At 34.9% G+C, this 24,047-nt stretch overlaps 7 protein-coding genes across 7 annotated transcripts; all 7 read left to right on the forward strand.

Moving 5' to 3' along the window:
- The first annotated feature begins 756 nt into the window (after positions 1-756).
- Positions 757-2,357, forward strand: LOC107632172 (putative glutathione S-transferase). The gene is made up of 2 exons (XM_016335848.3): positions 757-1,335; positions 1,850-2,357. The coding sequence occupies exons 1-2, from the start codon at positions 1,015-1,017 to the stop codon at positions 2,207-2,209; spliced, it is 681 nt and encodes a 226-aa protein (XP_016191334.1). The 5' UTR covers positions 757-1,014; the 3' UTR covers positions 2,210-2,357.
- A 155-nt stretch (positions 2,358-2,512) lies between these two features.
- LOC107632169 (glutathione transferase GST 23) lies at positions 2,513-4,811 on the forward strand. Its single transcript, XM_016335846.3, has 2 exons — positions 2,513-2,989; positions 4,255-4,811. The coding sequence occupies exons 1-2, from the start codon at positions 2,675-2,677 to the stop codon at positions 4,603-4,605; spliced, it is 666 nt and encodes a 221-aa protein (XP_016191332.1). The 5' UTR covers positions 2,513-2,674; the 3' UTR covers positions 4,606-4,811.
- A 6,757-nt stretch (positions 4,812-11,568) lies between these two features.
- LOC107632168 (putative glutathione S-transferase) lies at positions 11,569-13,014 on the forward strand. Its single transcript, XM_016335845.3, has 3 exons — positions 11,569-11,694; positions 12,026-12,396; positions 12,482-13,014. The coding sequence occupies exons 2-3, from the start codon at positions 12,079-12,081 to the stop codon at positions 12,830-12,832; spliced, it is 669 nt and encodes a 222-aa protein (XP_016191331.1). The 5' UTR covers positions 11,569-11,694; positions 12,026-12,078; the 3' UTR covers positions 12,833-13,014.
- Positions 13,015-16,247: 3,233 nt separating this feature from the next.
- LOC110262380 (glutathione transferase GST 23) lies at positions 16,248-17,492 on the forward strand. The gene is made up of 2 exons (XM_021120076.2): positions 16,248-16,668; positions 16,843-17,492. Exons 1-2 carry the CDS (start codon positions 16,354-16,356, stop codon positions 17,194-17,196), a joined length of 669 nt encoding a protein of 222 aa, XP_020975735.1. The 5' UTR covers positions 16,248-16,353; the 3' UTR covers positions 17,197-17,492.
- Positions 17,493-17,773: 281 nt separating this feature from the next.
- LOC107632171 (putative glutathione S-transferase) lies at positions 17,774-18,694 on the forward strand. The gene is made up of 2 exons (XM_016335847.3): positions 17,774-18,208; positions 18,293-18,694. The coding sequence occupies exons 1-2, from the start codon at positions 17,894-17,896 to the stop codon at positions 18,641-18,643; spliced, it is 666 nt and encodes a 221-aa protein (XP_016191333.1). The 5' UTR covers positions 17,774-17,893; the 3' UTR covers positions 18,644-18,694.
- Positions 18,695-20,542: 1,848 nt separating this feature from the next.
- LOC107632167 (glutathione transferase GST 23) lies at positions 20,543-21,757 on the forward strand. The gene is made up of 2 exons (XM_016335844.3): positions 20,543-21,017; positions 21,164-21,757. The coding sequence occupies exons 1-2, from the start codon at positions 20,703-20,705 to the stop codon at positions 21,536-21,538; spliced, it is 690 nt and encodes a 229-aa protein (XP_016191330.1). The 5' UTR covers positions 20,543-20,702; the 3' UTR covers positions 21,539-21,757.
- A 426-nt stretch (positions 21,758-22,183) lies between these two features.
- On the forward strand, positions 22,184-23,022 carry LOC107632166 (putative glutathione S-transferase). Its single transcript, XM_016335843.3, has 2 exons — positions 22,184-22,554; positions 22,620-23,022. The coding sequence occupies exons 1-2, from the start codon at positions 22,237-22,239 to the stop codon at positions 22,968-22,970; spliced, it is 669 nt and encodes a 222-aa protein (XP_016191329.2). The 5' UTR covers positions 22,184-22,236; the 3' UTR covers positions 22,971-23,022.
- The last annotated feature ends 1,025 nt before the right edge of the window (positions 23,023-24,047 follow it).

Consider the following 24,047-nt stretch of genomic DNA (forward strand, 5'->3'; position numbering starts at 1 on the left):
CTAATCTATAATAAAAGATTACTACATGATTTATTTATTGTCCAGAAATAAAATCAATTTGTGTACGAAATTACACAAATATTCGTGGTTAATCCAAATTTTTGAGAGTTTTTCAGTGCCAGCTTGTGAGCTTCAAATAAAACAAAATAAAGGGATGTTTGTAATTTGCCATAAAAAGAAGCGGGTTCCAATCATAATTATTTTGTGAATAGGCTAATAGGCTACCGGTGCCCTCTCTGCAGAGAAGGTCACCGAATCCTTTGCCATCATAGTAACTCATTTTAAAAGAAATGACACGGTCAAAAACTGACTTTAAGCTTAAGCTCAATATGATAAGTCATAAAATTAGATTTAATTAACAATAGCTAAATTCATGCATATTCTGCCTACTCCCGGTAGTTGTTGCTTCGAAACCCAATTAAAAATGTACAACAAATTATAACTCTTTAAGAATTTTAGGAAGGCACGACACCTAAAATATATTTTTAAAAAATTAATTTTTAATAATTAAAATTTAATACATATAATCGATTAAATCGTGTTATTTTTATTAAAAGTAAACCCGAAAAATTGATTTGGCTAAAAAATCGATAAGAATCAGTCTAAATTAATATTATAAAAAAAATAATTTAGACTAATTTAAAATTTAATTTAATGATTTTTTAGCTAAATCAATTTGTCCAATATAATTTTAATAAAAATAACACAATTTAATCGATTATATATGCTGAATTCTATCAATTACACCAATTCTGTGTAACTCAGCCTCTGCTCGAAAAACATTTGGCCGAAAACAGAGAAAGTGAATCAAGTGGTTCCATTATTAAATTCTGATCCATGCATTAGGTGTTAAACTGCCAATGGCCATATAACATCTTTGACATTAAAAAAGATCTACTTTGTCAAAATTGCTGACTAGTGTATGTAGTTCTAGAAAACGCCATGGAAAATGTACACACACATATGTATAATACTGAAGAGAAATAATGAGATGAATCAAAAGCGAAGAGAATCATGGGAAGCCAAAAGGAGGAGGTGAAGCTTATAAGCTTTTTGTGTAGTCCAGTTTGTCGCAGAGTTGAATGGGGTCTGAGACTGAAGGGTATTGATTACGAGTACATAGAAGAAGACATCTTCAACAAGAGCAACCTCCTTTTGGAGCTGAACCCTGTCCACAAAAAGGTTCCTGTTCTTGTTCATGGTAACAAGGCAATTGCCGAGTCCCTCGTCATCCTCGAATACATGGATGAAACATGGAAGCAATATCCACTTCTGCCTCAAGATCCTTATGAAAGAGCTCTTGTACGTTTTTGGATCAAGTTTGCCGATGAAAAGGTAACAGAACCAAGATCTCTATGACTATGATATTAATTAATTTAACATATTTTAACTTTATTTATTTAATTACTAAATTAGACTTTGTGTTTGGGGATTTAGAATTTTTGTTTGTTTTAACCTAAAAGTTATAAATACTTCGTAAACTATTCTAGTCGTAATATTGAATAATTAAAGGTGTCAAAACACTTTTTAGTTTGTGATGAAACGATAATATAGACAAGTGAGATTGAGTGAGTCGATCTCTTATTGTATCAGAAATTGGGTAAAAGATTGAGCAGTCATTTCGATTTAATTCTCAAACTATAATGTGAACAAGTTAAGTTGAAGAGTCTTTTTTGTTGCGTTAATAAATTAAATAAAAAGAAGAGTGTTTTTTGTATTTAATTTCAACTTATCTTTTATATTTTAATTTTAATTATAATTTATTTTTTTTATTTAATTTCAATTCTTACTTGTTTTTTTTTTCCTTATAAATTAATTGAGTTGAATAACATATTAAGATGCATTGTAGGTTATGTACGGTGGATATGTTGCAATGATATCGATCGGGGAGGAGCAGGAAAAGAGAGTGAATGAGGTGAGGAAAGGAATGGACAAGTTAGAAGAACTGATCAAAGGGAAGAGATTCTTTGGAGGTGACAGGATTGGATTCCTTGACATAGCACTTGGATGGATCACTTACTTGCTCCCTGTTTGGGAGGAGGTTGGGTCTACGAAGATTCTGGATCCACTCAAGTGTCCTGCCATCTCTGCTTGGGTCAACAACATTCTCAATCACCCTCTCCTCAAGGACTGCCTCCCCCCTAAGGATGACTTGCTTGCTTATAACCACCGTCGCAGAAAGCAGTTCAATCCTTCTCTTTATGATTAATGAATTATCAGTTACGTATGCTTAAATAATTAGTGCTATTTATGTATGATGGAGTGGTGATATTTTTTACTTGTGCTGTTAATTAAGTTCAAAACTCAATGCGTTAATACAATAAATGGTCAAGTGTGTACTGCATTATATTATATTATCCTATGATCTAATCTAAAATAAATTAATTAAGTCAAGGATAAGAATACAGAATATAATAGAGTAGTACAGTTGGTCAAACACCCTTAAAGCACAGAAGTTCGAAAGAAGATGGACACGTGGCTGGCTATTGAGACAATGTGGTGAGGAAGTGCTACTGATTATCCAAAGGAATATGCCCTTTGGTAAAAAATTGCCGTCCAAAATGACACTGAAAATTTACACAAATTACGTGCTGAACCAATCATGACATGAATTATAAGTTTCTTGCAAATATATATACATAGAAGGAACAAAATAGAGTGCAAAACAAAGAAAATGGGAAGCAAAGATGTGAAGGTGGTTAGCTATTGGGCGAGTCCGTTCGGTAAAAGAGCTGAGTGGGCATTGAAACTGAAGGGTGTGGAATATGACTACATAGAAGAAGATATATACAACAAGAGCGACCTCCTTCTTGAGCTGAACCCGGTTCACAAGAAGGTTCCAGTTCTTGTACATGGCAACAAGGCAATCGCGGAATCATTTGTGATCCTTGAATACATCGATGAAACATGGAAGCAGTATCCATTGATGCCTCACGATCCTTATCAAAGAGCTCATGCTCGCTTTTGGGCTATTTCTGCTGAACAAAAGGTGACTTATATATAAAATTAAAAAATTCTATCACTTTATTTCCCTCAACGGGTAATTAACATCCAGCAAATATCTTTTTGTCCGCTTTAAATTTATCATTTTTACTGGTTATATTTTTTGATCGAGTTTGGATTATATTTCCCAGACCTCTCCTCCATCTACCTAGTCCTGTTCTCAATAGATGACTTCCGCTTTATGACTTCTCTCAGGTTAATCGATCTATTAAGATTTAGCTAGATACCCAAAAAAAAAAAAAAATTAGAAGCTTTAGTTAGAGCGAAAAGTTGGTTACTTTGAAACATCAAATCATCTAATATTGATTCAATTTGCCTTAAAAGCTACTTTTTTCAAATATATACTTTTTTTCAAAAATATTGTTTACACAAAATATTAATGAAAAATGTTTTATATACATATCTTTTTATGAATTAAATCTACCCAAATTAAACAACAGAATTTAGATAAGTGAGTGAGCAAATGAGATTGTAAAAGTGTTGTGAATAATTTTTGTTAATGTTAGATTAACTTATTAATTGAACTTGGTTCACAAAATAATATGTAGTGTACTATTATTCTATATTTATATATAAATATATGTATTATTTAATTTATTTTAATATTAATTTATATTTAATATATATTTTATATGATGTCTGGTTTAATATATAGTAATATACTTATTTTTTAGTCTTAATAATAAAATATTATAATTTTATATTTTATATTTTATTTTAATATTTTTATATTATATAATATTATATTTTAAATCATGTTTAATTAAATTTTGTTAATCTATTAGACTATTACATATAATTTTCAAAATTATATATATTAATTAAACATTTGGTAAATTCAATGTTTTCCATTTAGTTTAAAATTAAATTTGAGCACCGGAAAATAACATTATAATTTATAAGTATTAGAATGAAACCCGAGGCTGAGTAAAAATAAATTCGTCCAACCTCGCTATCTTCACCGTTGCTTGGAGAGGGTTTGAAAATCAAAAATCACGGGAAATAGTCAATATTATATAAATAGCAACTTTTATCCAACAATCAGAGTGGCGCAGCAGAAGCGTGGAGGGCCCATAACCCACAGGTCCCAGGATCGAAACCTGGCTCTGATAAATCAGAGTAGCTTCTGCCAATATGTCTTTTGTTCTCCCAACTTGGAATTTTCAATCTTCACTTTTCTGCTAAGTTAGTGTAACAATTTTCCAAATTCAAAGGGTAAATACTAAATAATACAAAGTGCACTTTATATAGGTTGGGGAAGGCTCATGGATTGCACTGATTAAAAGCGGAGAAGAAAAGGAAAAGGCTCTGGATACAGCCTCAGAGGTACTTGAGAAGATAGAGGAAGAGATCAAGGGTAAGAAATTCTTTGGAGGGGACAACATTGGATACCTCGACATTGCACTTGGATGGATCCCTTGCATTATTCCCCTTTGGGAGGAAGTTGGGTCAATGCAAATAATTGACCCTCTGAAATTGCCAGCCATCAATGAATGGATGACCAATTTCCTCAACCACCCTGTGGTCAAGGACTCCTTGCCCCCAAGAGACAAGGCCCTTGATTACTTCCACTCTCTCAAAAAGAAAAATGCTCCTAATTAATAATATACATATGCATGCTAATGTGTCTATGTGAGTTATTACCATCTATTTTCTATCGTTTAGTAAAAAGGATGTGTCAAAATGTTATGAATTGGTATGATATGTGACATTCATACCAAGTTATTGTGGAAGGCTTGCGTTGTGTTCTTTTTTCCATTAAAACATTGTCTTGTTTTGGATGAAATTTATAACGTTGTGGCAACAAATGATGATTTGATGTACGTTTTTCGGTTATCTCTTGAATTGATAATCAACATAATGTTCCAATGTTTAATCATTCGGTGGGCAATTCACATAAATAAAACGAGTTGAAAAAACTCTTATGCAAATACAATATTGTGAAACTGCAGACGAAAATACAACAATTTCAATTGTATGTAATCCGCGACACCCTAACGCGGATTCCAAATACACATAATCCGCTACATCCTGTCGCGAATTACGTTGAGAAGCTGATTTCACATAAACCGCTATACCCTGTAGCGGATTATGAAGAGAGTGGCTCACTATAAAAACCGCGTGAGGCTGTAGCGGATTTCATTTGAGGAGAGTGGCTAGAGACTTAAAGAGAGAAAGTAGAGAGAAGGGAGAGGATATTCTTAGAGCAGTGGAACAATGGAAGATGAACGGCGGTTGTACCAGCTCAACGACGTTGATCACGTAGCTGGAACCATCAATGAAGATGTAAGTCTCTTTATTTTCTTTCAATTGGATGATACCTGTATATTTTATTTAATATTAAGGAAGTTATTTATTAATTAGAAAGATAGAACCTTAGTTTAGCTTAGGTTTTGAAAATCAAAATTTGAAATTTAAAATTGGAAAGTTAAAATTTAAAATTAAATGTAGAGAATTTGAAATTTAAATTGTGCATGGTAAATTAGTAATTTTAAAACCTAGGTAGTTTAAGTCTTGAAACATAAGCTATGGTTTGGTGATGTCATTGTTAGAAATTAAGCAGGTGTTCTTTATTTCTGAATATGCAGCCAACCCGATATATTTATAGCATTCGTAGGCAACAGAATATACCGTTACATGATAGGATCATACCTTACTTGGAGAGGGCTGGGTTGTACCACCTGGCTAGGCTGAACACGCATTGGTTCTGGTTGGATGAGCCTCTGGTCAGCGCATTTATCGAGAGGTGGCGGCCTGAGACCCACACTTTCTATATGCCATTCGTAGAGTGTACTATCACGCTCCAGGATGTGGCATATCAGCTGGGGCTGCCCGTGGATGGCCAGGCTGTTTCTGCGTGCATGACTGACTTCCACCTGCACATCGAGGGGGCTAGACCGGCATGGGAGTGGTTCCAGGAGTTATTTGGTGAGCTTCCGCCACTGGATAAGAGAAAGTTATAAACGGTCCACTTCACATGGTTCCATGAGAGGTTCAGGGTGTTACCGACTGATGCTTCCGAGGAGACCGTGCGCATATATGCATGTGCATATATTATGATGCTTCTGTTGACACAGCTGTTCTTGGACAAGAGTGGTAATCGAGTCCACCTTCGCTGGTTGCCATTTGCAGCGAGACTTGATGACATAGGCAGCTATAGCTGGGGCGCAGCTGCGTTGGCCTAGTTGTACCGATGCATGTGTAGGATGGCAAACAGAAACGTCACTAACTTGGCTGAGCCCCATACGGTTGCTACAGTCATGGATCTTTTGGCGGTTTCTCACACTGAGGCCGCAGGATTTTGACGCTTTTTCTTTTCCGTTGGCATCCAAGTATTCGTTAATACACGTATTATTTCAAGTTATTAACGTTCTACATATGAAGTTACAATTGATGTGATATTTTTGTCATTCAGATGGGCCACATATTTACCCACGTCTGATGGGAAGGAACAACGTATTATTTAGTATCGTCTGGCATTAGATCGACTGGGTGATCGAGATGTAAGTCATTTGTTTTTGTTTTCAATATTTTATTAGTTCTTTCCCCACTTATTTGTATACATTGATACAATGCTGACTTGTCTCCTGACTATTAGATTGTGTGGGAGCCTTATGGTTTGCTGGACGTACTTGCAGTCATTCATCTAGAGATACTGACTGAGGAGCACAGTCAGTTATGGCGGGCGGTCACTAGTCTGATATACTTTGCAGTGATTGAGTGGCATCAGGTAAGCAGGGTCTTCCCACAGCTAGGGGGCATACAACATCTGCCCGAGCCAGCCCTGAACATAGAGTATCTTCATAGTAAGGACGGCAGGGGTGGAGATAGATGGTTCCCCACTTACTATAGGACATCACATGAGTATTGGGACGAGCGAGTTCGCTCTGTGTTGAGTATCCAGAGAGTGGCTGATCCTGGTCCATCCGCTGAGTTCCTGGACTGGTGGTACCGTGTTGCACATAGAATTCTATCACCGGGGATTGCATTCGCAAATCCCAGACCAGTTGAGGTTCCAGAGGATGCTGTACTCAGAGGGTCGTCCCAGGCCCCCGTTAGAGTTCCAGCATCGGATATGTTCGATAACAGACGCGTGGAGCAGAGACGACGTATTAGTACACGTGCCACTGATCAGGAGTGGCGCTGGCTCGACGACATGATCCAGGAGGAGCAGCTTGGTGGTGGTGATGACGGAGGCCAGGCAGATCATCGCCTGCGTCGATGTAGTGCTAGACGACAGGCTGCTCGTGCTGGACGAGCATCCGTCCACCATGATGACGAGGCTGGATCGTCCCGTGGTCACCCTACTGACACTTAGCCTGGTGGCACTGCGGAGGCTAGTATGGGTGGTACACCTTTTACTCACGTATCTAGCTCCCAGGCCATGAATGTAGCACGTAGATGTTTGCTGATCTTGCTACCACTACTTTCACCATGGATTTGGACGATCAGCTGGCTGGGCCACAATTCTATGCGGATTTCGCTAAGATCATACGGGGTGACGACGTTCAGCAGTATCAGAGTCCGATCCCAGGAAGTCCGTCCGAGCCTCCGGAGTACAGGCCACAGCCAGCAGATGTGCCATTCCAGGTTCCTGAGTCCTAGCTATCGGTTGACCTGAATAAGCCCGCAGGCAGCCCGTACGACACTTGGTTTGGCATGGGGGGGGGGACGCCGCCATCTGCATTTGGAGTTGTGCTACAGGATGCTCCACTCGAAGATCGGCGAGCGACCAGAGTTAGGCGTCCGACTCGATGTGGCACAGGCTCGCACCTACTTGGTCCATTTGGGGGTGACCATGATGATGATCGTGACTAGCAGTAGCGCCCATTGTGTTAGTTCCGACCGTTATATTTGTATGAATTATGACTTATTTATTTCCTGTTAGTCTTAAACACTTGTGACTATTATATTTGTATGACTTATGTAGTTAACTTATTTTGTGTTAGTGTTAATGCCTAGTGGCTATTATTTTTGTACGACTTATTGCTTATGACGATTACATTTGTATGAATTCGTGCATTTTGCATCATGGGTTGTTACTATTACACTGGTATTCATGGATTTGTTCCAAAATGAGTCACTCTCCTCATAATCCGCTACAGGGTGTAGCGGAATATACTTTGTGCCCATATGTTCATAAACCACTACAGGGTGTAGCAGTTTATGTGAAATCAGCTTCTCAACGTAATCCGCGACAGGATGTAGCGGATTATGTGTATTTGGAATCTGCGTTAGGATGTCGCGGATTACATACAATTGAGATTGTTGCATTTTCGTCTATAGTTTTACAATATTGTACTTGCGTAAGAGTTTTTTCAACTTATTTTATTTATGTGAATTGCGCTCGTTCTATTATGGTAGTGATTATCTAAATGCGATAACTTGGAATCCAATTATGCAAATCTCAAAAGTAACTCATTTTGGAGCTTAGTAATCTTGGGGTATACTTTTCGAAGAGGAAACAAATTTGTTTATAGTAAGAAGAAAGAGATGAATGCAAGAACCATTTAAATAGAGAATATATTATTATATTATTATTAAATAAATATATTTCTGTTTTCTAATCTTTGATAGGTTCACTAGAATATATTAGTGACTTCGAATGATTGATCGTCATTCATACTCTGATCCATTAAATAAAGTTAGACCTCATAAGATAAAAGGCTCACGAAGAAGGGTGGCCTCCTCGACACGTCCGACCTCTTTAAAAAGGTCAGACACCGACAAGAGAGCATAGCTTTACCTGTCCAAAAGTAAGTAACTACCTCCTTGAATCTCTCTTATTATTTCTATCTTTTTTAAAAGATATATCCCAACAAATTCAAGATAAAAAGAACCGTTATCCAGCAGAAAAGATGGAACTACTCCAACAAAGGTGGTTATCAATTTTATTATAAATACACCGACACCCCTCAGGTATAATGTGCGTTCTAATCTACTAAAAACCTGCCTAAAATCCTTGCTAACTTAAGTATCGGAGTCTCTTGCAGATACCACTAGGGGTGTAATCGGTTCGGTTTGATTTGATTTTAGACCGAAAACCAACCGAACCGACATGTTCGGTTCTTTGATGATATCAACCATTCGGTTTGCAGTTTGCAAAACAACCGAATCTAATCGAATCGAACCAACAGCGATTTGGTTCGGTCGTTTTTTTTTTGTTTTTATAAAGCCAATAATCAGAATTTAAATCATCATAAAATGAAGTTTAAACGGTCAATAAACTAAAATAGGTACATCACATCCAAATTCAATACAATTTCAACTACTTGTCCCAATAATTAAACATAAAAATAAAGACAATTAGAAATATCTAATAAACAAAAAAAAAAACACATTTTAAAACTAAATAAAGACTGAAACAGTCACTTTAAAACTAAATTGTTACGGACTGACAAGTCCAACCCACTAGCCGCCGGGTCGGGGCGTCGCCCTTGACCCAGGCCCACAGCACCCCTCACGAAAGAGAGCCCGACGGGTCGGTCCCTTGAACGCCCGACCCAGGACATACCCGACTTAACCACCCGCACGGCCCAGGACACCGGTCGGGCCAATACCTTCGGATCACGACCCGAAGCCCCGACCCGAGGTCCAGGACGACCTGTCCCTCCTACGTGGATTATGACAGCTCCTGGAAGCTTCTTGGGTAGTGGGCTAGGTCATTTTCAGGGCCCGTTCCACACAGTATAAAAGGGGAAAGGTCAGCTCTCCCCCCAAGGTACGTGACATTCTTAACTAATCTGGCTACCACATTGTACGGACACTGACTTGATCGTCGGAGTGTCCTTACAGGTGGCCACCCCCCACGCACCACTCCACCTCCGGCGTCACCAACGCACATCTTTGCCCTCGCTCCACGTCAGCTCAGGGTCCCATCCTCTCCTCTGCTCATCACCACCCGACCCGTCGAGTACCCGGGAACATCAGGTACCGAACATAAATAAAAACCAAAATAGCCACCATGCTAAATCTGAATCCACACCAAATTCAATATCATCTTCTTCGGTTGGTGCAATTTCTACAAAAGCAAAACAAAGAAATCAATGTAGATTATAAATTATAAACATAAACTTTGAAAGGAACTTTAAATTTCTTTTTTGCATACCTAATTCAAGTTTCTCAAACTTCTCAATAAGCTCATCAAAATCAGTTGTTATTAGAAAAGCACCAAGCCAATTTTGTGTGCAAATCAATGCCTCAACAACAACAAAATTGAGAAGTTTGCAACAGACCAGCAATAACAACAAAATTATAGCCATAATGAGATTGAAGATTCTACCATTATCAACTTATAACATTCAAAAACTCATGAAAGTTTCTAACAGACCAGCAACAGCAACAACAACTAATAACTTATCAACTTATAACCTTCAAAAAAATTGTTTCCAACAGACCAGCAACAACAACTAATAATTTCAACTCATAACATTCAAAAAAATTGTTTCCAACAGACCAGCAACAAATTGTGAATATATTGTTTCTAACAGACCAACAACAATAACAACAAGACTTATGCAATAAATTGTGAAGAATTGAATATACTGTTTCCAAAAGACCAGCAACAGCAACAACAAATTTTAAGCAAAAATTGTGAATATACTTACTAACCTCAGAAGAAGACATTGTGAGTTGCAAGAGTGGGCTCGGACTAAGGCTATTGCTCGGTGACGGATACTCGGTGACGAAGAGGAATTGCTCGGCGACGGAGAAGAACTGCTCAGTTTAGGGTTTGCTGTGACGGCATCGACTGGACGACGGCGCGGAATGGACGACAGCGCGGACTAGACGACAACGTCAACTAGAAAACGATGCGAACTGCACGACCCCGCGGGCTAGACGATGGCGCTCTCCAGCTCTCTGCAACGCTTGTGACGGAGATAACTGCTATAGTTGCGACCTGCGACGACGTCCTTGAGAGCGACGATGGACAACTTTCGACTGGAGGACGGCGGCAGCTCTCAGGCTCTCTGTCTCTCTCAGGCTCTCATTCTCTCAAGGCTCAGGCATGGATGAGGAAGATGGATGTGAGATTGAGTTGTCGGCTTGTGTTATGGCTGCATGAAAGCTGAAAGGGTTAGGGATTTGGAGGTTTGTTATTAGGTTAAAAGGTAAACTGGTAAAAAGAATGATCACTTAACCACTTTTTCAGTTTGGTTTGGTTCAGTTCGATTTCTGTCAAGCCAACCAAAAATCGAACCGAACCGATCAGTTTAATTAAAAAAATTTTTTTTTTTGTTTTTTATTTGATTGTTATAAATTTTGGTTCGGTTTTACAGTAAATTTTCGTCCGATTCGATAACTTACACCCCTAGATAGTACTCCCATCTCCTGACGAGAAATACGGACAGACAGCACTGCAGCATCAATAAGTCAGACGCCGTCATATAAAAAAATTTGAACCTCACGTTCAAGTCAAAATTAACGTTTCAGTAATTCTCGGAACAATTGTATTGTAGCCATAGACGGCAGAGAGGAAAAAATTTTGCCTTTGTTCTTTTTCTACATCTAGTATGTACAGCCAAATGTCCCTTTCACGAGCTTCAATTATTGAGCAACGGAGGGCATTTTTGGGTTTACAATGTTTTACACATTTATTCATCCCCAAATCCCAATTGCAAAATAGACAAAGTTCATAACTTACGGAAAACAGAGCATGGAGGCCATCAAGGAACAGCAGAGTAGTCTCAGGTTTCCTTGCTCTAATTGCAAACGATTTTTCTATTTTACCTTTTTTTATTTTTTTTAAATGAGTTTAATTTTGATGTACTAACAGCATAAAGTATTTTACATAGTTGTACAATTACGTTCGTTTTTTTAATGACTATTTACACCGCCAATGTAAAATGTGGTAAGATATAATTAGATGCACGTGTAAAATTACTTTTACACCGATAAAATATTAAAATTAAATTCTTTTAAAATAATATATTTGGATTTAGCTCTATACTTGTGTTTAATAGCTTATAGACCCTTGTTATTGTTGTAACTTGTTCCCCATGTTGGATGTCCTATATGGTAGTGAAAGATGAGAAGGGAATAATTGAAGTAAAGTGGCAGACTTGGAGCAAGACTATGGAAAGAAGAGAAGATGTGAAGCTGTTCAACTTTCATGCGAGTCCATTTGGTCAGAGGGTGATCTGGGCTCTGAAACTAAAGGGTGTTGATTATGAGTGCATAGAAGAAGACATCTTCAACAAGAGCAACCTCCTCCTTGAGCTGAACCCCGTTCACAAGAAGGTGCCTGTTCTTGTTCATTGCAACAAACCAATTGCAGAATCACTTGTGATCCTTGAATACATCGATGAAACATGGAAGCAGTATCCGTTGATGCCTCAGAATCCTTGTCAAAGAGCTCATGCTCGCTTTTGGGCTAATTTTGCTGAACATAAGGTATTATTATATTGTTGTTATTATTGTTGGTGTTGTTGTTTAATGTTTTGAAATTCTAGTAACAAGCTTTAACTCTATGTAATAGCTTTTAGACGCTGCGTGGATGGCAATGCGTAGTAGCGGGGAAGAACAAGAAAAGGCTGTGAATGAGGCAAGAGAAGCAGTGGAGAAGTTAGAAGAAGAAATTAAGGGGAAGAGATTCTTTGGAAGGGACTACATCGGTTTCCTTGACATTGCAATTGGATGGATCTCTTACTGGATTCCTGTTTGGGAGGAAGTTGGATCAATGAAGATATTAGACCCTTTGAAATTCCCAGCCATCAATGCATGGATCACCAATTTCCTCAGCCATCCTACCATCAACGACACTCTGCCCCAAAGAGACAAAATGGTTGTTTACTACCACAGTCGCAGAAAGGAAGTGTCTCCATTTTGATGTCTTTCACTTTTCATGCCTGTCCATTTTGAATAAAAAGAACCTCAGAAAAGATGTACTTTTGACCAAAACCCAAAATAGGAACAAGTACTCAATTTGGCTTAAAACAATCTATTATCAATGACAACGATAGATTGTGTATGAATTTATCTTAAATTTTAAAAATAAAATTCAGTTATGTACTTTGATTTTGCTATTATAACTCGGTTAATGCCAACGAATATTTTGGAAAAAATGTTTATAACTCAGTAACGTATAGCAAGGGCTCGTATTCTTTTATGAGTTTATCAGTCTTTATTGAAAAATAAAAATACTATTTGTACACTAAAATTAACCACTAAAATCAGTTATTAATGTATTTATGTATAAACATATGTGTAGTTTAATTTATTTTCAATGTGTATTTATTCTAGTATATATTTTATACTTGTGAATGGTGACTGATTTTGGTGGCTGATTTTAGTGTACACGTAGCATAACTCATTGAAAAAAGGACAATTAGATCTTTGACATTTTAGTTCGCGGATATTTAAATTTTCGAAGATTTAAAAATACATTTAAATCCTTGACCTTTTTAAAATTTGGATATATTGATCTCTAAGTCTAATTTGTCTCATTTTAAAAACTCTCTTATGTGTACATTCGTATATCGGCCAAATTAAGACAACGAAAGTCACGTTTAATTTTTCTATTGGGTCTGCCAAACCCAAGTGAATAGAGAGATCGACGTATTCAGATTTTGAGAAAATTAAAAATTTAAATATATTTATAAATTTTCAAAAATTTAAATATTTATAGACCAAAAAATTAAGGACTTATTTATCTTTTTCTGTACATTTTTGCATCAAATCTTAAAATGATAACCTCATTAGCCATAAAAAGGTCACTAGAAAGACACCATGTATGTTCGAAATTTGATTGTATCCTGTAAACTAATTTGTACCCTAATATTATTAGGAAGACAAGTATTTATTAATTGTATAATTAATTAATATTAAATAAAATAAATTTATTTTCTGTTATTTATTTTTTGTTATTTTTTTATTATTAAATATTTTTTAATTTAAATACCGAAATGCTTAGGCCATACCTATTTCATTTTTTGTAAAGTATGTCTTCTTAGATAAGAATAACAAAGCTTAATCACTTCTGGATAGGGATGGCAACAATATCTGAATTTGCGGGTATCTACTCTATCCCTTCTCCTTTTAATGCGGGGCGAGTTTTTAGCAGGACAGATTCTTAGACGGGTTGGGACTGGGTTTAGGTACTACCCGCTTCTATCCGTTCTGGTATAAATACATAACATAATTTTAACAGGGATGTTACACATCCATATAATCATGTAACCAAATTGACCCAACATCAATGAAACGTGAAATACACGCGCCCAACACACACGAAATCGCTTTTGCCCAACGCTTCTTCTCCCCCACGCTTCTTCTTCTCCCGCGCTTCTTCTTCTTCTTCTTCTTCGTTTCACACTCATTTACGCACGGAGCGGCTTCTTCTTCTTCGTCTTCTTCTTCGCGTTACTCCTTCTCCTCCTTCTCCTCCTTTTTCGTGTTCCTTCTTCTTCACGTGTTTTCTCCTTATCGTCATTCTTTTGTTGTTATTGCTGTTGTATTTTTTGTCTTTTTCTCCTTCTCTCTCTGGTGAAGAAGCAGTAGAAGGTGAGGAAGAAGAGTTTTGAATAGTGCAGAATGAACCGAACACAGTACTCATGGTGAACCGAACATAGTACTCATGGTGAACCGAACATAGTACTCATGGTGAACCGAACACAGTACTCATGGTGAACCGAACACAATACAATTGTATAGTACTGAGTGAACGAAACATAATCCATTATATAAAATCAAATTCAAACAGCTTTCTACAGAATGAACCGAACACAGTACTCATGGTGAACTGAACACAGTACTCATGGTGAAACAATTGTATAGTACTGAGTGAACGAAATATAATCCATTATATAAAATCAAATTCAAATAACTCTGCCTACAATTTACATATTATCAATTAAATTCAATTCGATTCAAAATTGAATAATCTAAACTTTGTCAGTTTGATTCGTTTCAAAAGAGTAATCCAAATCGCTCTCCTGATTTAAAGTTGAGTCATTTATTGTTTCGATTCAGAAGTGCAAATCGAAGAAGAATAGGAAGAAGATAAGTGCAACCAGATCAAAATAAGAAAACGATAAAATAAACGCGACCAGAGGAGAACGACGAAGGCAACACAGATCAATAAGGAAGAACGCGAGCTTACGTTGTAGCAGGAGGTTTACGTTTTAGCAGGAAGTTTACGTTGAGCAAAACTTTAGGTTGCAGCACGTTATATGTAGCGCGTGTATGACAAACGAGTGAGGGGTGGGGGACGCTCGTGTAGAGAAAATTACTTGGTTAACAACCATGTAAAAAATACATGGATGCAGAACTTTTTCGTAATTTTAATATATAATATGTGTAATATTTATAAAATAATTAGTAAAATAATTGATAATATTATATTATATTTAAAATTTTACTTTAATTTATGTTATGTATGTGATGATGGTTATATAAATTTTTAAATTTAATTTTATTTATTAAATTTTAATAATTATATGGACAGATAAAGACAAGACGGGTGACCGCAAGAGTGAGTTAGAGTTCAACTATTTACTACTCATAAATAAGAGCAAAACAAATTTTATACAAATTATTATAAGACGAAACAAAATCGAATAAAGTAAAAACCTGTTCCTACCTGCCCGTTGCCATCCCTACTTCTAAAGTTGAGATATACATTAGTCAATTATCATCATGCAAGAACATACTTCATTTATTCAAATATATTACAAAACACTGGGCATTGTTGATAAACATTCCACAAATAACAAAAAGTATTAATGGTCTCATTCATATTTAAAAAATTATGATTGACTTTGGACAAATAAGTAATTAGATTATATTAATATTATTTGTTTATTTATCTGCTTGTTTTTTGTTTGAACAGATTTAACCTTTTTTTAGTTTCAATTCATTAAAGTTATATTTTAATTATTATATTAATATATAATAACATAAATTTTTATCACACGTAAATAATTTTTTTAAATGTGAGAACAACACTATTATCATACAACATAAAAAATATTAAAAATATTAGAAGATTGTATATTAAATTTTATTATTTTTAATTATTTATTTAATTTTTTTATTTTAATAATCAAATAATATATTTTTAAATATTAATTATTAATTAATAACTAAAAATAATAAATTTTTTAAATTATCTTTGAAAGCCAGATCCAGAATGGTAAGATGGACACGTGGCTGACTACTGAGGTGACGAGGAAGTGCTATTGACTCTCCAAATAAAAATGCCTTTTGGTCAAAATTGGCGTCCAAAATGACACTGGAAATTTGCACAAATTACATGATGAACCAGTCATCACATGAATAATAATCAAGTTTCTTCCATACCTGAAAAGTTACACAAAATAGTGGAATAGTGCGTAAATTGAAACAAAGACAATGGGAAGCAAAGATGTGAAGGTGTTGAACTTTTGGGTGAGTCCGTTCGGTAAAAGAGTTGAGTGGGCACTGAAACTGAAGGGTGTGGAATACGAGTACATAGAAGAAGATATATCCAACAAGAGCAACCTCCTTCTTGAGCTGAACCCGGTTTACAAGAAGGTTCCAGTTCTTGTTCATGGCAACAAGGCAATCGCGGAGTCATTTGTGATCCTCGAATACATCGATGAAACATGGAAGCAGTACCCGTTGATGCCTCACGATCCTTATGAAAGGGCTCATGCTCGCTTTTGGGCTACTTCTGCTCAACAAAAGGTGACTTGTAAAATTCTATCACTTTATTTCCCTTATCAATTTTTACTAGTTATATTTTTCGGTCGAGTTTGGATTATATGATTATATCTACCTAGTCCTGACATGAATAGATGACTTTGACTTTTCTGCTAAGTTACACTTTATTTAATTAACAGATTTTTGTCTTATACGTAGCTTGGGAAGGAAGGGTCATGGACTGCGCTGATTAAGAGCGGAGAAGAAAAGGAAAAGGCTCTGAATACAGCCTCAGAGGTACTTGAGAAGTTAGAGGAAGAGATTAAGGGTAAGAAATTCTTTGGAGGGGACAACATTGGATACCTCGACATTGCACTTGGTTGGATCTCTTACATTATTCCCATCTGGGAGGAAGTTGGGTCAATACAAATAATTGATCGTCTGAAATTCCCAGCCATCAATGAATGGATGACCAATTTCCTCAACCACCCTGTGGTCAAGGATTCCTTGCCCCCAAGAGACAAGGCCCTTGATTACTACCACCTCTCAGTAAAGAAACATACTCCTAATTAATTATATACATATGTATGCTAATGTGTGTTTGTGAGCATCATCATCATATATATATTGTTTTGTAATTAAAAAGGTTGTATGATTGTATCAAAATATTATGACTTGTTATTATATCATTATACGTGACATTCGTACTACGTTATTGTGGATGGCTGGCGTTGTGTTCTTTTATAGTGCTGAGTATATGTTGGTGAGGTTGAACATTAAAAATTTGTCTTAGCTTGTTTCGATGTAATTTATAACGTTGTGATAACAAATCATGATTCGGTTATCGCTTGAATTGATGATCAACATAATGTTCCAATGCTTAATCATTCTGCTATGGTAGTGATTATCTAAATGCGATAACATAGGTTTAGACTTGGAATCCAATCATGCAAATCTCAAAAGTCGTAACTCACTTTAGAGCTTAATTAGCTATCTTAGTAATAATATATAATTATATACGCATAAGTTGGTTAGGTAAAATTAACTATTATGTAAAAGTGGAACGTGTTGTTGCTTTATATTTTATATTTCGAGAAAAAAATTATAAAGGTCAAAGTAGAAATCACGTGGAGCATACTTTTCCAAGATCCACAGATAAAAAATTTGTCGGATAGTACGAAGAAAGAGATGAATGCATGAACCACTTTTGCATATATAATAGTGAAACATGAGAAGGAAATAATTGAAGTGGTAAATTTGGTGCAACACAATGGGAAGCGAAGATGTGAAGCTGTTCAACTTTCATGCGAGTCCATTTGGTCAGAGGGTGATTTGGGCTCTGAAACTAAAGGGTGTTGATTATGAGTGCATAGAAGAAGACATCTTCAACAAGAGCAACCTCCTCCTTGAGTTGAACCCCGTTCACAAGAAGGTGCCTGTTCTTGTTCATTGCAACAAACCAATTGCAGAATCACTTGTGATCCTTGAATACATCGATGAAACATGGAAGCAGTATCCGTTGATGCCTCAGAATCCTTATCAAAGAGCTCATGCTCGCTTTTGGGCTAATTTTGCTGAACATAAGGTATTATTATATTGTTGTTATTATTGTTGGTGTTGTTGTTTAATGTTTTGAAATTCTAGTAACAAGCTTTAATTTATGTAATAGCTTTTGGTGGCTGCCCGGATCGCAAGGCTTAGTAGTGAGGAAGAACAGGAAAAGGCTGTGAATGAGGCAAGGGAAGCAATGGAGAAGATAGAAGAAGAAATTAAGGGGAAGAAATTCTTTGGAGGGGACAAGATAGGTTACCTTGACATTGTAATTGGATGGATCTCTTACTGGATTCCTGTTTGGGAGGAAGTTGGATCAATGAAGATATTAGACCCTTTGAAATTCCCAGCCATCAATGCATGGATCACCAATTTCCTCAGCCATCCTATCATCAACGACACTCTGCCCCAAAGAGACAAAATGGTTGTTTACTACCACAGTCGCAGAAAGGAAGTGTCTCCATCTTGATGTCTACACTTGTTCCATTATGAATAAAAGAATAAACTCTACTTTTCGTCACTTTTCTCCTTTGGTTCACCTCTAATCAGAAATATTATTACTGGTAATGACATATATAATATTAAAAAATTATAAAAAAATTATATAATATAAGATGTATTATAAAAATATATTGATAGAGAATATATTTTAAAGTAAAAAAATTATGCGTGTATTTTTTATTAACGAAGTGGTCGATTCATCGATATTAGAAAATATTTCAGCAATTTTTTTAATATAATTAAAAGATAATTAATAAGAAATTCATCTTTCATTTTGTTTTTGAATCATTCTTTACAATATTCATAGCTGAAAAATATTTTTCGGTTGTAGTAGTTGAAACAGAGAAAATTAATACCAAATGAATCAAGAAAGACAGTTACAAAAAAAAAAACTACTTTATAGAATTTGAAAAATTTTATTTAATTAAAAAATATTAGTAATAATATCTTTTTCATATTTTTTTAATATTGTTACTTACTTTTTAGATATTAGAAATCATTAATATTTAGGTTGGATTAGACTTGTATTTATAGGGTAAAGTATATTTTTTGTCTCTAAAGTTTAACAAAAGTTTCAAAAATACCTTTAAGTTTTATTTTGTTTCAATTTTGTCCCATAAGTTTTCAATTTGCATCAAATATATTCTCGACGGCTAAATTTTCAAAAAATTTAAGACTAATCTAACGATAATACATGAAAATTATGTTTGATTTGCTTGTGTTGAGGGGTTGTTCTTATGAAATTGTTATTGAATCAGTTTTAAATTTTTTTAAAAAATTAGCCATCAGAGATATATTTGATACAAATAAAAAAATTTTAGGACAAAATTAAAACAAAATAAAATTCAAGAATATTTTTAAAACTTTTATCAAATTTCAAAAATAAAAAATATACTTTATTTTTATTTATACTAAACTAAATATTAAATAATTTTTTAAAAAAATTAAATCATACTTAATAATTTACTACTATTAATTAAAAAAAAAAAGCTGGGGTCGAGGCTTCCCCTCCACCCAGGGACGGATCCAGAAATGATATTATGGGGGGCCAATAATACATATAATATTAAAAATTATGTAAAAAAATTATATAATATAAGATGTATTATAAAAATATACGGATAGAAAATATATTTTAAAGTAAAAAAAATATGTGTATACTTTTTTACTAACGAAGTGGTCGATTTTTCGTATCATAAAATTCACCAATAATAGAATTTGTGTCAAAATTTTCAACAATTTTCTTTTCAATATAATTAAAAGACAATTAGCAAGAAATTCATATTTTATTTTATTTTTAAGTTATTTTTCACAATATTCATAGTTGAAAAAGATCTCTTAATTGTAGCAGTTGAAACAGATAGAATTAATACCAAACGAATAAAAAAACGGCCACAAGAAGAAAAAGAATTCACTTTATGAGATTTAAAATTTTTTATTTAATTAAAAAATATTAATAATAATATATTTTTCAGATTTTTTGAATATTGTTATTTATTTTTTAGATATTAAAAATTATTAATATTTAAATTAGACTGAACTTTTATTTATATTAGGCTAAATACTAAATTTTTTTAAAAAAATTTAAATTATACATAATAACTTATTACTATTAAAAAAAGTTGGGGGGCCGAGGCCACCACTCGCCCCTTTATGTCCGTCCCTGCCTCCACCTGCATGTCCGTCCCTGGATAAGATGTACTTTTGACCAAAACTCATAGGAACAAGTACTCAATTTGGTTTAAACAATCTATTATACTATCAATGACAACGATATATTATGAATTTATCTAATCTTTTAAAATAAAAATAGAAATAATATATTACACGACACTGGTCTTTGTTGATAAAACATTGATCAGAAAAGAAAGAAAATCACGCCGGTTGAACATTGAGAAAAGGACGAGACAGAAAATTCAATGCCAATTAAACATTTAGTCAAGATTGTAGTCTCTACAATAACAATGTTATAGGGTGTGAGGAGAAGAACTAAGCAACCAAAACAAGTAAAGTAGAAGAACAAGATAATGGGAAGCGAAGATGTGAAGGTGCTGTGCTTTTGGGCGAGTCCATTTTCCTTACGGGTTGAATGGGCTCTGAAACTGAAGGGTGTTGATTATGAGTACATAGAACAAGATGTATTCAACAAGAGCACCCTCCTTCTGGAGCTGAACCCCATTCACAAGAAGGTTCCGGTTCTTGTTCATGCCAGCAAACCAATAGTTGAGTCATTTGTCATCCTTGAATACATCGATGAAACATGGAAGCAGCATCCATTGCTGCCTCACGATCCTTATCAAAGAGCTCATGCTCGCTTTTGGGCTAATTTTGCTGAAAATAAGGTATTCTTGGTGTTGTTTTCGAATTCTAGTAACAAGCTTAATCTTTCAAGCCTGCTTGCATAGCACCTCCTCAATGTTTCAATATCTTAGGTCTTCAATAACCAACGTAAAATTATCACTAACTATGCTTTGTATATATGGAACAGCTATTATATGCTTCATTCATTGCCATGGTCGCGAGTGGGGATGACACCGAAAAGGCTCTGAATGTAGCAAGAGACTCGGTAGAAAAGATAGAACAAGAGATTAAGGGGAAGAAATTCTTTGGAGGAGACAACATTGGATACCTTGACATTGCACTTGGATGGATATCTTACTGGATCCCTGTTTATGAGGAAGTTGGATCAATGCAGATATTAGATCCTTTGAGATTCCCAGCCATCAATGCATGGATGACCAATTTCCTCAACCACCCTGTGATCAAGGACAGATTGCCTCCTAGAGATGACATGGTTGCTTACTTCCACACTCGCAAGAAGATTGTGTCTCCTACTTACCATGACTTGATGAAGTATCTTTGAACCTCATATTTTTCAAGAGTAGTTCATATCTATCTTTGAATAAGAGGCTATTTATTTTATTATTTTCTCTCGGGTATTTGAGTTGTATTGCCTTTACAAATGTTATGAAATAATGGTGGAAAACTATTCTGGTTTTTGCATGTATACACCAATGTATCTACAGAGTCTAAATTAATTGATAAATACGCTTCAAATAATAAATAACATCCCTCAAGATTGCAACTTAGGAGTATAGGACCTACCCTATGTTGGTGGCACCATGTTTGAAGTCACAAAGAATTAGTATAGTTGTTTGTATTGCTTCTGCAAATATTATGTTTCAATGGTACAATAAAACCATTGTGAAAGCTTCAATACATCAAATCTCTAGCTAGTTTTGAAGTTCAAAGGATAAAAGGAGAAAGAAAAATTCTAGGAAAAATCAATTGTTATTTACAAGAAGGCCAACTAACTAAACTAACTGTATGTAAGCTAGTTGCCAATCAAGAAAGAAACTAGTTCCTAAAAGCCAAGTTGCTAAAAAAATTATAAAGGTCAAAGTAGAAATCACGTGGAGCATACTTTTCCAAGATCCACACATACAAAATTTGTCGGATAGTACGAAGAAAGATATGAATGCATGAACCACTTTTGCATATATAATAGTGAAAGATGAGAAGGGAATAATTGAAGTAAAGTGGCAGATTTGGAGCAAGACGATGGAAAGAAGAGAAGATGTGAAGCTGTTCAACTTTCATGCGAGTCCATTTGGTCAGAGGGTGATTTGGGCTCTGAAACTAAAGGGTGTTGATTACGAGTGCATAGAAGAAGACATCTTCAACAAGAGCACTCTCCTCCTTGAGATGAACCCCGTTCACAAGAAGGTGCCTATTCTCGTTCATTGCAACAAACCAATTGCAGAATCACTTGTGATCCTTGAATACATCGATGAAACATGGAAGCAGTATCCGTTGATGCCTCAGAATCCTTATCAAAGAGCTCATGCTCGCTTTTGGGCTAATTTTGCTGAACATAAGGTATTATTATATTGTTGGTGTTGTTGTTTAATGTTTTGAAATTCAGCTTTAACTCTATGGAATAGCTTTTGGACGCTGCGTGGATGGCAATGCGTAGTAGCGGGGAAGAACAAGAAAAGGCTGTGAATGAGGCAAGAGAAGCAGTGGAGAAGATAGAAGAAGAAATTAAGGGAAAGAGATTCTTTGGAAATGACTACATCGGTTTCCTTGACATTGCAATTGGATGGATCTCTTACTGGATTCCTGTTTGGGAGGAAGTTGGATCAATGAAGATATTAGACCCTTTGAAATTCCCAGCCATCAATGCGTGGATCACCAATTTCCTCAGCCACCCTACCATCAACCACACTCTGCCCCAAAGAGACAAAATGGTTGTTTACTACCACAGTCGCAGAAAGGAAGTGTCTCCATCTTGATGTCTACACTTATTCCATTATGAATAAAAAGAATAAACTCTACTTTCCGTTACTTTTCTCCTTTGGTTCACCTTTGATAATCCAGAAATATTATCGTGGCAATGACATATATAATATTAAAAAGTTATGTAAAAAATTATATAATGTAAGATATATTATAAAAATATATCGACAGAGAATATATTTTAAAGTACAAAAAATATGTGTATTTTTTTATTATTGAAGTGGTCGATTTATCGATATTAGAATCTGTGTTAAATTTTTTAGCATTTTTTTAATATAATTAAAAGATAATTAACAAGAAATCCATCTTTCATTTTGTTTCTTAGTCTTTCTTCATAATATTTATAGATGAAAAAGATCTTTCAGTTGTAGTAGTTGAAACAGAAAAAATTAATATCAAATGAATCAAGAAAGACGATAAAAAAAATCTACTTTGTGGAATTTGAAAAATTTTATTTAATTAAAAAATATTAGTAATAATATCTTTTTTTATATTTTTTTAAGGAAAAGTCTAGGAAGCCAGCAATTTTATCAAATTCTAGCCAGCATGTAACCATAAAAAAAGAGTTAGCCATTGGATGAAATCTCACATAATCTCACACCATTAAAAGCCTCATTGATGGCTATTTTGATGACTATAAATCCCAAAAGTTGCTGGCCCCCTAACATTCCTCTTTTTTTAATATTATTACTTACTTTTTAGATATTAGTGTTAGGAAATTATTTTAATTTCCTAATTTATTTGTGGACAATACATATATTAATTGTAATCACAAATTATGCTATTTCAAATTAAATGACTTATACAATGATGATCTCATTTATTGTTATAAATGCTAATTGAATAAGTCATTATTACTTTTGATTTGGAATTAAATGAGAATAAAACCAGATATTATTTTTTGTTCCTTAGATAATTATCTTTTTGGATTTTAGATATATTATCTTTTGGGTTTTAGATACTATTTTATTTGGGCTTAAGGGTTTAATAGGTGCTATGCTCAAATATAAATAGGCCTACAGGGTTTCGGTCCCCAATATACCAAGGCCGCCTTTGTTGCTCTTTCCCCATCA

The sequence above is a fragment of the Arachis ipaensis genome, chromosome B10 (assembly GCF_059453495.1).
Source record: "Arachis ipaensis isolate K30076 ecotype BB chromosome B10, ASM5945349v1, whole genome shotgun sequence".
Classification (NCBI taxonomy): domain Eukaryota; kingdom Viridiplantae; phylum Streptophyta; class Magnoliopsida; order Fabales; family Fabaceae; genus Arachis; species Arachis ipaensis.

What these genes read in the sequence shown, in the direction of transcription:
- LOC107632172 (XM_016335848.3), top strand. Translation starts at nt 1,015, where the DNA reads ATGGGAAGCCAAAAGGAGGAGGTGAAGCTTATAAGCTTTTTGTGTAGT. An exon ending in TCAAGTTTGCCGATGAAAAG is followed by an intron (nt 1,336 to 1,849) that starts GTAACAGAACCA and finishes GATGCATTGTAG; the next exon opens with GTTATGTACGGTGGATATGT.
- LOC107632169 (XM_016335846.3), top strand. Translation starts at nt 2,675, where the DNA reads ATGGGAAGCAAAGATGTGAAGGTGGTTAGCTATTGGGCGAGTCCGTTC. An exon ending in CTATTTCTGCTGAACAAAAG is followed by an intron (nt 2,990 to 4,254) that starts GTGACTTATATA and finishes CACTTTATATAG; the next exon opens with GTTGGGGAAGGCTCATGGAT.
- LOC107632168 (XM_016335845.3), top strand. Translation starts at nt 12,079, where the DNA reads ATGGAAAGAAGAGAAGATGTGAAGCTGTTCAACTTTCATGCGAGTCCA. An exon ending in CTAATTTTGCTGAACATAAG is followed by an intron (nt 12,397 to 12,481) that starts GTATTATTATAT and finishes TCTATGTAATAG; the next exon opens with CTTTTAGACGCTGCGTGGAT.
- LOC110262380 (XM_021120076.2), top strand. Translation starts at nt 16,354, where the DNA reads ATGGGAAGCAAAGATGTGAAGGTGTTGAACTTTTGGGTGAGTCCGTTC. An exon ending in CTACTTCTGCTCAACAAAAG is followed by an intron (nt 16,669 to 16,842) that starts GTGACTTGTAAA and finishes TCTTATACGTAG; the next exon opens with CTTGGGAAGGAAGGGTCATG.
- LOC107632171 (XM_016335847.3), top strand. Translation starts at nt 17,894, where the DNA reads ATGGGAAGCGAAGATGTGAAGCTGTTCAACTTTCATGCGAGTCCATTT. An exon ending in CTAATTTTGCTGAACATAAG is followed by an intron (nt 18,209 to 18,292) that starts GTATTATTATAT and finishes TTTATGTAATAG; the next exon opens with CTTTTGGTGGCTGCCCGGAT.
- LOC107632167 (XM_016335844.3), top strand. Translation starts at nt 20,703, where the DNA reads ATGGGAAGCGAAGATGTGAAGGTGCTGTGCTTTTGGGCGAGTCCATTT. An exon ending in CTAATTTTGCTGAAAATAAG is followed by an intron (nt 21,018 to 21,163) that starts GTATTCTTGGTG and finishes TATATGGAACAG; the next exon opens with CTATTATATGCTTCATTCAT.
- LOC107632166 (XM_016335843.3), top strand. Translation starts at nt 22,237, where the DNA reads ATGGAAAGAAGAGAAGATGTGAAGCTGTTCAACTTTCATGCGAGTCCA. An exon ending in CTAATTTTGCTGAACATAAG is followed by an intron (nt 22,555 to 22,619) that starts GTATTATTATAT and finishes TCTATGGAATAG; the next exon opens with CTTTTGGACGCTGCGTGGAT.